Raw genomic sequence first — 10,767 nt, forward strand, 5'->3', positions numbered from 1 at the left:
CCTCCAGGCTGATTGGCAGCTCTTTGTTTCAGCCCCCCCTCACTCGCCTGCTGGCCCCCCCCCTTCAACTCCCCCTTCCAGTCCCTCCGCCCCCCGCTCCTGCTCTCTCCGCCTAGCCTTTTCCCCTCCCAGCCGCCTGCCTGCCAGGGGTAGTGAGCCAGCTGAGCGGCATGGAGACGCAGGAACTTCGGGGGGCCCTGGCTCTTCTCCTCCTCTGCACTTTCGCATGTGCCAGTCAGGACCTGCAGGGTAAGCCCGTCTCCATCCTCTTAGACCCCTTCTCTGCCTCCTGTCCTTTGGCCCCCAGCCTAGTAGCAGGAAACATGTGGGCAAGGGGAGAGTCCTGAAATTGAGCCGGATGGAAGATTGATGAAATCATGGCCATGGGGGTAGGAGTGAACAGCAGAGGGTACTGGGTGAGTGGGAAGTGGCCAAGGTCAGCACGAGGCCAGGGCAGAGGACTCAGGAGCTGGATGCTAGGGCTGCCTGGCTGGGTTGGTGTCTGAGCATCCACAGGCATTCCAGGCTCTGGGAGAGCAGTGCAGAGGTGGGCTTCTTCACCCCCCCCCCCACCCCCAGTCAGGGCTCCTGGCTGCCCTGGGACATGGGGGGGTGGGGTGGGGACCCAGAGGTCTGGGCTCTCCCGGAGGTCTGGCTGTGGGATGGGCCTGTGGGTGTGGGAGAGGTAGCTGGAGCAGATGACACAGGCACAGATTCATTACTGGCTGGAAGGGAAACCACAGATTGGCCAGGACACAGGAGGCACAGGAGCCCGGTCCTACATTCCCGAGGGGGAGAGGCAGACAGGAGGGTTGGAGCCCTCAGTGGGCAGCTCTTCTCATCCAAAGTGAGTGTGCTGAGCCCCCAGGATGGGAGGAGGGGCATTTGGGTGTGGAAGCAGCCAAACGCAGCAGCATAAAGAGAAACTGCTTTTCCAGTTCTGTGCTGTGGGCACCAGGTGCTACTTCTGCCTGGGATCAGCGCGGTGGCTCCCTTGCGCCACCTGGTGGGGGCATCTCAAGGTTGCCGGGCACCGTTTCTGTATTTGCAAGAGAGCCTCAGCCCCGCGGGCTCCCAGACCCGGCGGGGAGGCACTCCTGAGGGAAAAAGGAAGGCACGATGCCCTGTCTTCCCAGAGCAGCAAGGCTTGAGTTTCAAGAAGGTGACTAATACTGCCTGGTGGCGGGCGTGGAGGTAGTGATGAAGGGTGCTCCACCCCTGAGGGCTCCGGGGAAGGGCAGGCCTTAGCATTTGATCCCTTCACTGACCTTGATGATCCTTGCCTGCCAGTGATTGACCTGCTGACTGTGGGCGAGTCTCGGCAGATGACCGCTGTGGCAGAGAAGATCCGGACCGCCCTGCTCACTGCTGGAGACATCTACCTCTTGTCCACCTTCCGCCTGCCCCCCAAACAGGGTGGTGTCCTCTTTGGCCTCTACTCTCGGCAGGACAACACACGATGGCTGGAGGCCTCTGTTGTGGGCAAAATCAACAAAGGTGACTGCTGGGCATCTCCTTTCCTGCAGTGGTGCCCCTTGAGCAATTTCTCTCATCCCCACCCCTGCATCCCTCTTAATTCTCCTGGGGCCCCATGGACCCATCAGGCTGTGCTCAGGCACCGGGGGTGGGGGGGCGCACCTGGTTCGGGGTGCTTGGAGGTGCCTCACAAGGCCAGGTACCCAAACAGAAGAGTGAGGCCTGATGTTTGTATGGAGTGGATGTTGCACTTGGGGAGGGGAGGCCTGTCTCTGTGTCCTAGCAAGGGTGTAAAGCAGTCCAGCAGATCCCTGGCACGATTCAGTGGGTGCAAAACCAGCTGCCACCCTAGCAGGGGACAGAGCGATCTGATGCCACTGAAGAGTAAGAAAGTCTTGGTCTTTGAACCCGTTTGAAAAGCACGTATCGTGTGCACCTGCCGTGTATGAGGTGTCGGGAGACGTTAGCTGAATGAGGACAATAGGTGTGTTACACGGAAGAGTTGATGCGAGGCTCGGCTGGGAGGCAGGGGATGGGGGACAGTCCCCTACTGACCTCCCCTCCTGGGCAGTGCTGGTGCGGTACCAGCGGGAGGACGGCAAGGTCCACGCGGTGAACCTGCAGCAGGCGGGCCTGGCCGACGGGCGCACGCACACGGCTCTCCTGCGACTCCGAGGTCCCTCCCGACCCAGCCTCGCCCTGCAGCTCTACGTGGACTGCAAACTGGGTGACCAGCACGCCGGGCTCCCAGGGCTGGCCCCCATTCCTCCAGCGGAGGTGGATGGGCTGGAGATTAGGACCGGACAGAAGGCTTATTTGAGGATGCAGGTGAGCGGGAAGGGAGGCCCCGGTGCTTCTGCGGAAACGGTTTGCCCCCGTGGGAGGAGTTAGCGGGTCCTCCCACCCTGCTCTGCTCCTGTCCCCCCAGGGCTTTGTGGAGTCTATGAAAATGATTCTGGGCGGGTCCATGGCCCGGGTGGGAGCCCTGAGTGAGTGTCCGTTCCAGGGGGACGAGTCCATCCACAGAGCAGGTAACACGCAGACTTCCGTTAGCTGACATTCCGGACCCCAGATCACATCCCGTGGTCTTTATTGACTTTCATCTCCTCGATTTCCCCCTTAACACTCATTCCTGGGCTTCTGACCCTCTTATCCCAATCTCCTCCGCCTCTGGGTCTGTGATCCCCAAATAACACAGCCATCCCAGGAAGTGTGGGTCACAAAACTCTCCAGGTTCAGGCCACCACCACTCCCCCCCCTCCCCAACCAGGGTGGCTGGGGAAAACAGCCATCCGGGAGAAGACCGGAGCTCCGTGTGAGGGGTGGGAAAGTGAACTGCTTGGTCTCAGTGGCTAAGAGAAGGGTCTTGGGTCTTACAGTGGCGGCTGTCACCCATCAGCAGTTTCTCTGAGCATCGTCCATCTGCCTGGTCTCCTTGACAGGGATGTTCAAAGGTTCTTGCTTAAGTAAAACGCCCACTTCTCGCAGATCGGTCCAAAAAAGGACCTTGGTCCAAGCAGGAGCTCGGCGGGGGAGGGGCGTGTGGAAATGGAGTGGATTGGGGCCCTGGCCCTGCTCTGGGTCGCCTCTCACTCGGATCCCTTCTGCCCCTGCCAGGCCGGGACCGGAGGTGTGGGCTTTGACGGTCTGTGAGGCAGCCCTTCGCAGAGTCTCTCGCCCGGTGGGAGAGCTGGTGCTGCCCGCCCGTCACCTCTGCCCTCCTGCCATCCACCTGCCTGTCCTTATCCTAAGACTCCTCCAGGCCTTTGTTCCTGTGCCTCTTTTCCTTCCTCCTCCTGGCCCTCTTCACGACTCCGCCCTTGACTATGTTTTCTCCTCTCCAGTGACCAACGCGCTCCATTCCATCCTGGGTGAGTGGGCCACGAGGAGGTGGGAGGGGCCAGGGGCCAAGGTGGGAGGGGCCAGGGGCTACGGCCCGCCACCTCTTCGGCCAGGACAGGGTGGGACTTAAAAGGCGGGTGGGCAGTAGCGGCGGGAATTGGCTTCTGACCCTAAAGAGGGACCAGGGTGGTGGCCCGGCTCTGAGCCTCTCTGCACCCTGGGCTCTGACAGGGGAGCAGACCAAGGCGCTGGTCACCCAGCTCACCCTCTTCAACCAGATCCTGGTGGAGCTGCGGGATGACATCCGAGACCAGGTCTGAGCGCACCTGCACCAGGGAGGTGGTGCTGCTGGGGGAGGGGGGGAGCTGCCAAGAGCCGACTGCCCCCCCCACCCCCCCCCCCACCGCCCTTCTGTCTGCCAGGTGAAGGAAATGTCCCTGATCCGAAACACCATCATGGAGTGTCAGGTGTGCGGTGAGTGGGGAGCGGGGCGGGCGCCAGGCGACCCCGTGCCCCCGGCCCCGCCGTGGCGGTCCCCCCCACCTCTGCGGGGCCGGAATGGCCGCCTCGGGGTGGCTCTGACCTCGCCTGCCCCCCAGGCTTCCACGAGCAGCGTTCGCACTGCAGCCCCAACCCCTGCTTCCGCGGCGTGGACTGCATGGAGGTGTACGAGTACCCCGGCTACCGCTGCGGGCCCTGCCCCCCCGGCCTGCAGGGAAATGGCACCCACTGCGGCGACATCAATGAGGTGGGGGCGGCCAGCTTGAAGGGGCACCGGCACTCGGGGCGAGGGAGGTGGGAGAGGCCCAAGGAGGTGGGGGGGGTACCGGTCGGCCGGAAGCACGAGAGCCTGGGCTTTCTTTGGGACGCCGGGAGACCGGAAAGGAAGCAAGACGGGAGGGGACAAAGTCTGTGGCCAAGACCGGAGGGCCACTGGGCGGCGCAGGGCAGTCTGGGCCTAGCCGGGAGGGGCCCCGGGGGGCCCACAGGCAGAGGCGCCCGACCATCGTCCTCCGTTCCCCAGTGTGCCCACGCGGACCCTTGTTTTCCTGGCGTCAGCTGCATCAACACCATGCCCGGCTTCCGCTGTGAGGCCTGTCCCCAGGGCTACAAAGGCACGCGGGTGTCCGGTGTGGGTATTGACTACGCCCGCGCCAGCAAACAGGTCAGGTCGGGTAGAATGTGTAGACGAGGGGCGCCTGGGTGGCTAAGTTGGTTAAGCGTCCGACTTTGGCTCGGGGCATGATCTCATGGTTCGTGGGTTCGCGTCGGGCTCTGTGCTGACATCCTGGAACCTGCTTTGGATTCTGTGTCTCCCTCTCTCTCTGTTCCTCACCAGCTAACACTCTGTGTCTCTCTCTCTCTCTCTCTCTCAAAAATATGTAACCGTTAAAAAAAATTTTTTTAACTGAAAAAAAAAAGAACGCACAGACGAGGTCGTGGCCTTGCCGGGGCCTGGTCGGCCGTCCGGGTTGAACATGGGTCCTTGCGCTAACACCGGTTTGGGGTCTGGGCTTCGTGTCAGTGTCCACGGGTAGGGGCACGAGGAGTTCCGTCACCGATCTGTCCCGTCAGGTCTGCCAGGACATCGACGAATGCAGTGACGGTAACAACGGTGGCTGCGACCCCAACTCCATCTGCACCAACACTGTGGTAAGCCGAGCGGCCCAACCGCGTCCGTAGCGGTGGGACGGCGCGCCTACACGCGTGAGCACACCCACACCCCACGTCCTACTTCCTGCTTCCTTCCCTGGGGCACCACGCGCACACGTTCCCCGCACCGGTTTGGAAGCCGGGTCCTGCTTCTCACCGTGACTGGCGAGCCCGGCTTTTCCGAGCGTCAGTCTATTCACCTGAAAAACAGGGCCGGCAGACACCTCGAAAGGTTGTCAGGGGAACCCGAGGAAGTGACTGATGCGTGGCCTCGAGCAGGAGCAGGGAGTGAGGTCCCGCACCGCCGGCCGGGGCACCTGGCAGCCTGACCTCCTTCCTGAGTCACCGCTTCCCTCTTCTTAGGGTTCCTTCAAGTGTGGTCCCTGTCGCCTGGGCTTCGTGGGCAACCAGAGCCAGGGCTGCGTCCCCGCCCGCACCTGCCACAGCCCAGCCCACAGCCCCTGCCACGTCCACGCGCACTGTCTCTTTGAACGCAACGGGGCCGTGTCCTGCTCGGTGAGCTAGGCCTGGGGCTTGGAAGGAAAAGGGAGAATCTGGAGAGAGGGGTAGGGCCGGTGACCCTGCTTAGGGCCTGGGTGGGGCCTGAGCAGGGAAGGGAGGTGGTCCTGGGCGCAGGTGCCGGTTGGTGAGAATAGAGGCTGAAGCAGGGAAAAGGGTGGGGCACGAGGAGATAGCGGGGACCCTCATTCCTACCCGCCCCGCCCCACTGCCCCAGTGTAACGTGGGCTGGGCCGGGAACGGGAACGTGTGTGGGACCGACACGGACATCGACGGCTACCCGGACCAGGCCCTGCCCTGCATGGACAACAACAAACATTGCAAGCAGGTGTGGGGCGGGTGGGCGGGCAGTGGCGGGGGGCAGGCACCCTGGCTGGGGCAGGCCACAACCCATCCGGCCTCTCTCTCCTGCTCTTTAGGACAATTGCCTTTTGACCCCCAACTCTGGCCAGGAAGATGCTGATAACGATGGCGTGGGGGACCAGTGCGACGATGATGCCGATGGCGATGGGATCAAGAATGTCGAGGTGCCTCCTAGCCGTCCCACCCCTTCCAGCTCCTCTGCTCCCCACCTTGCCCTGCCCCATGACCCTGCCCCCTGTTAGCTCTACAGGAAGGGCCCCAGGACTGTTGGGCGGGGGGGGGGGGGGGCACACGCCCTGTGCCAGGGCAAGATGGTCACGTGGAGGCTGGGCTAGCCGGCTGTCAGGATGGGGTCAAGGGTGTGGGGGTGAGGAGGCCAGCAGTGGAGAGGAGGCCTGACCCTTTCTCTCCCACCCCAGGACAACTGCCGGCTCTTCCCCAACAAGGACCAGCAAAACTCAGATACAGATTCATTCGGGGATGCCTGTGACAACTGCCCCAACGTTCCCAACAATGACCAGAAGGACACGGATGGCAATGGGGAAGGGGATGCCTGTGACAACGACGTGGACGGGGACGGTGCAGGACGGGGCTGAGGGGGGTGGGGGGCCTGTAAGAATTTGGATGCAGGTGGGCACAAGGGGCAGCTAGGAAGTCTGAGACTGGCGTGGGGCAGGGGTCAATGGGAATGTGAGGAAGGGGGGCAGGGGGCGCAGGCAGGGGTCTTGAGCAGCTTTTCTCTGAGTGGGAGGTGAGCTCTGGGCTCTCACCAACGCAGAAGAGGATGTGACGTGTCCTAGTGACGGCTCTGTGCTATCCCCGCGTCTTATAGGTATCCCCAACGGACTGGACAATTGCCCTAAAGTCCCCAACCCCCTGCAGACAGACAGGGATGAGGACGGGGTGGGAGATGCGTGTGACAGCTGCCCTGAAATGAGCAATCCCACTCAGGTACAGCGGTGCGGGGTAGGGGGCCGGAGGGTGGAGCCCCAGCCCTTCAGATAGGAAGTGGGCCAGCCATCCTCCAGTTACCAACAGATGCTGAGAACCGGCCCCTCTCCCGCAGACAGACGCAGACAGCGACCTGGTGGGGGATGTCTGTGACACCAACGAGGACAGGTAGGGTTGGCAGAGAGCTAGATGGTCATACAGGGCTTCCTCTCCTCTCCTCTAGCACATACTCAGTTTCCTCCGTGGTTTAGCCTTGACTGTCCACCACTGTCGAGCAGGAGGTCTGCCCTCCACCCCTGCTGTGGGACTTTACCTCACCTGGCTGATGGCAGGGGGTGTGGCCGAATGGAGGGTACACCCCAGTCCCCACCCCGAAGAGAGGGGGCCGTGTGGCCGAATGGAGGGTACACCCCAGACCTCGCGCCCAAGAGCAGGGATGGATGTGGTACTTTTAGAGCCTTTATCTGGTGCCTGTTCTGGGCAGCGACGGGGATGGACATCAGGACACCAAGGACAACTGCCCACAGCTGCCAAACAGCTCCCAGCTGGACTCCGACAATGACGGCCTTGGAGATGAGTGTGACGGGGACGATGACAACGACGGGATCCCAGATTATGTGCCTCCTGGTCCCGACAACTGTCGCCTGGTTCCCAATCCCAATCAGAAGGACTCAGATGGTAAGGCTGGGGCCCCACAGAAGGTTGGCCCGGTGTGGGCCCTGCCCAGGGAGGGGTGGCAGCGCGGCCTCGGGGCCACGGCCAGGCCTTCCCAAGTGCCTGGCGTCACTCTGCGCAGGCAATGGCGTTGGTGACGTGTGTGAGGATGACTTTGACAATGATGCGGTGGTTGACCCCCTGGACGTGTGTCCCGAAAGTGCGGAGGTGACCCTCACGGATTTTCGGGCCTATCAGACGGTTGTCCTGGATCCTGAGGGTGATGCCCAGATTGACCCAAACTGGGTGGTGCTCAACCAGGTACTAGGGCACCGGGTTGGGCAGGTGCTGTCAGACCAGACTGCCAGGTGGGGGCTGGCAGGGGCGGGGGGGGGGGGGGCGGTCAGAGCACTGGATCAGGGCTTCCTTCCTTCCTGCCACGACCAGGGCATGGAAATCGTTCAGACCATGAACAGTGACCCCGGCCTGGCCGTTGGTATGTAAGGGATACCCAGCTCAATAAGTTCCAAATGGAGAAATCCCACAGGGGCGGACGGTGGGGGGCTGAGCTGGCGTTCCCCCCCCCCCCCCCCCGGCCCACAGTGGGCCACCGGTAGCTCTGCCGGCCCTGACCTTGACCCCGCCCACCCCCAGGATACACAGCCTTCAACGGTGTGGACTTCGAAGGCACCTTCCACGTGAACACGGTCACAGATGACGACTACGCAGGCTTTCTCTTCAGCTATCAGGACAGCGGCCGCTTCTACGTGGTCATGTGGAAGCAGACGGAGCAGACGTATTGGCAGGCCACCCCTTTCCGGGCGGTGGCTCAGCCCGGGCTGCAGCTCAAGGTCTGGCAACTGCCCAGACCCGCCACCTCCTTGGGCCCTTCCCCAGACTCCCCACCCCCCACGTGAGTGGGAACCCTCTTTCCCAGGAATCTGGCCTGGAGGTTGGCTCCCGGGGTCAGCGGGTGGGGGGCCTTCCAGATCGTTCTCCCGCCTACCTTGACTTCCTCTGCCACCTGCACTTACCAGCCTGTGGTTCGGGGCCTGTGGCTAACGCACTGTCCTCACCGATACCCTCCAGGCAGTGACATCCGTGTCCGGCCCAGGTGAACATCTCCGGAATGCCCTGTGGCACACTGGCCACACCCCCGACCAGGTGCGACTGCTGTGGACTGACCCCCGGAACGTGGGCTGGCGGGACAAGACCTCCTACCGCTGGCAGCTACTGCACCGGCCTCAAGTCGGCTACATTCGGTGAGGGGAGCGCTGAGCCCTCCTGCCGGACCCCAGGCCCCGCCTTTCCTTCACCTTTAGCCGAGACCCACCGGACTGCCCCTCCACTGCGTTCCTCGGTGCCCGGTGCCCTGGGCCAGGACTGGGCCGCTGCTCTCTCTTCCCTCTCACCACAGATGTACCGCCTCAGCCCCGCTCTCCTCGTCCTCAGGCAGCCGGGGCTCTGGTGCGGGTGCTGCGGAAGGAAGACCTGTAGGCAGCGTTGGGCGAGTCCTTCCTTTTCCGTGCTCCGTTTTCCCCTCCGTGAAATGGGGCGATCTTGGGAGCCTCTCAGCCGCAGGCCAGTCTGCGGAGAGGCCCATCACTTCCAGCCCCTTCCGTGCTCCATCCCAGAAGCTGCCCCATCAAAGTGCCTGACCTGGAGGGGGCCGTCATTTGCAGAGGAGTAAACCGAGGCCCAGATGGCACATCTCTTAGTAGCGGAGCTAAGGCTTCTGGGTTCAGTGCCGTGTGCACAACTGCGCATCTCCTAGTCGGTGGGGATGACAGGGAAGGGACAGCCAATGGCAAGAGCCCAGGGTCCCGGGACTCGGGTTGGTTCCCCTTTAAGGTGCCTGGGGCTGCAGGGTGCCAGGGCAGGGGATGAGGGAGGGTGGACCGGAGCCTGGGAAGCGGGTGACTTCACCCCCCAGCCCATTGTGCTCATTGTCATGACAACCCAATCCTCGCTTGGAATGTGGCTGGTGCTTTGAGATGCAAAGGGGGCGGACAAAGAGGCAGGGGCCCCAGGCCTGAGAAAAGCACCCCCGTCCCTCCCCTTTCCTTCCTCCCTCTCCCTCCTTCCGTTCGTTCTCTCTCAGGCCCGGTGAGCTCGAGGGGGGTTGGGGATGAGCAGGGCCCGGGCTTGATGGCCCAGTGCCCACTGGGCACCCTCGCACCAGCGGACACCCCTCTCCCGGACAGGGTGAAGCTCTATGAGGGCCCTCAGCTGGTGGCAGACTCCGGGGTGATCATTGACACGGCCATGCGAGGGGGGCGCCTTGGCGTATTCTGCTTCTCCCAAGAAAACATCATTTGGTCCAATCTCCAGTATCGATGCAATGGTGAGGCTGAAGACGTGGATCGGCCTGACCTTCCGACCCTCGTCCCTCCTGGGAGGGTCCCATCCTCTGACCCTAGTGACTCCTCCCTCCTCAGACACCGTGCCCGAGGACTTCGAGCCATTCCGGAGGCAGCTGCTCCAGGGAAGAGCGTGAAGAGGCGGCCGCCGGATTCAGAATCCTGGTCTTTGCCCCTTTGGCCTCGGGGTCCGTCCTGGAGACCCTCGGGTCTAATCTGCAGCCGCTCAGCCAAACACAGACCCTCCTCCGGCACCCACGGGAGTTCAGTCCCAGAGGGGTGGTGACCCCGCTGTTCAGGAGATGGGAAGTTTTCAGGGGGTACTTCTCAGGCACTAACCCCAGGAAAGAGAACACATTGCCGTAAAGTTTCAGTGGTTTTCCACACTCGTTGGTGTTGCTTATTTTAGGGACTTTCCGGGGTAGTGTGGGGAGCAGGAGGGAAGCCGAGGGGTGAGGAGGAGGGCTGGCAGGATGAGAGTTAGAGATCTAGGGGAGGCTGGGGGCCTGGTGGAGGAAGAACGGTGCTGGACTGAGGTAGGTGAAGGATGAGGGGCTGGTCCGAAAATGGCTTAGGTGCTCCCAGCCCCACTTACTCACGGCGGCCGCGGCGACACTCCAGTGGATCTGAGGTGGTCCGGGTCGAGAGCCAGGAGGGCTGGAGCCGGCCCGCTCGGGGTGAGGGGGGGCCGGGGGGCCGGGGGGGCCGGAGGCCGGGACGAGTGCAATATTGGCGGGGGAAAGAACAACACTGCACCGCGTCCCGTCCCTCCCGCCCGCCCGGGGCCCGGGACCCCGCTCCGCACCGCTTGCAGCCGGACCAGCCCCAGAACCGGGGTCGCGCCGGGGAGTTTGGTCCGCTTCGGAAGCCAGAGACTCGGCGCCCGGACGAGGGGGAGGGGACGGCCGGGGGAGGGGGGCGCGGGGAGGCAGAAGGGGAGACCGCGGTG

General features: G+C 63.1%; 1 protein-coding gene across 2 annotated transcripts; it reads left to right on the forward strand.

Annotated features, from left to right (window-relative positions):
* The first annotated feature begins 38 nt into the window (after nt 1-38).
* THBS3 (thrombospondin 3) lies at nt 39-10,204 on the forward strand. Of its 2 annotated transcripts, none has more exons than XM_043568532.1 (23): nt 39-249; nt 1,291-1,497; nt 2,048-2,304; nt 2,405-2,507; nt 3,321-3,347; nt 3,550-3,632; nt 3,741-3,792; nt 3,918-4,066; nt 4,343-4,483; nt 4,894-4,971; nt 5,335-5,487; nt 5,708-5,818; nt 5,910-6,017; nt 6,273-6,432; nt 6,686-6,804; nt 6,920-6,972; nt 7,289-7,482; nt 7,601-7,779; nt 7,906-7,954; nt 8,113-8,309; nt 8,548-8,720; nt 9,663-9,802; nt 9,897-10,204. In XM_043568532.1, the coding sequence occupies exons 1-23, from the start codon at nt 171-173 to the stop codon at nt 9,953-9,955; spliced, it is 2,871 nt and encodes a 956-aa protein (XP_043424467.1). In that variant the 5' UTR covers nt 39-170; the 3' UTR covers nt 9,956-10,204. The 2 variants fall into 2 exon arrangements, with proteins under 2 accessions (XP_043424467.1, XP_043424468.1); XM_043568533.1 differs by lacking the exon at nt 39-249 and adding an exon at nt 948-1,162.
* Nucleotides 10,205-10,767: the final 563 nt, after the last annotated feature.

Source organism: Prionailurus bengalensis, chromosome E4, assembly GCF_016509475.1.
Source record: "Prionailurus bengalensis isolate Pbe53 chromosome E4, Fcat_Pben_1.1_paternal_pri, whole genome shotgun sequence".
Lineage (NCBI taxonomy): Eukaryota > Metazoa > Chordata > Mammalia > Carnivora > Felidae > Prionailurus > Prionailurus bengalensis.

Coding starts and splice junctions, on each gene's coding strand:
- THBS3 (XM_043568532.1), top strand. CDS start 171: ATGGAGACGCAGGAACTTCGGGGGGCCCTGGCTCTTCTCCTCCTCTGC. Junction 4,972..5,334: donor CCATCTGCACCAACACTGTG/GTAAGCCGAGCG, acceptor CCCTCTTCTTAG/GGTTCCTTCAAGTGTGGTCC. Junction 7,955..8,112: donor TGACCCCGGCCTGGCCGTTG/GTATGTAAGGGA, acceptor GCCCACCCCCAG/GATACACAGCCTTCAACGGT.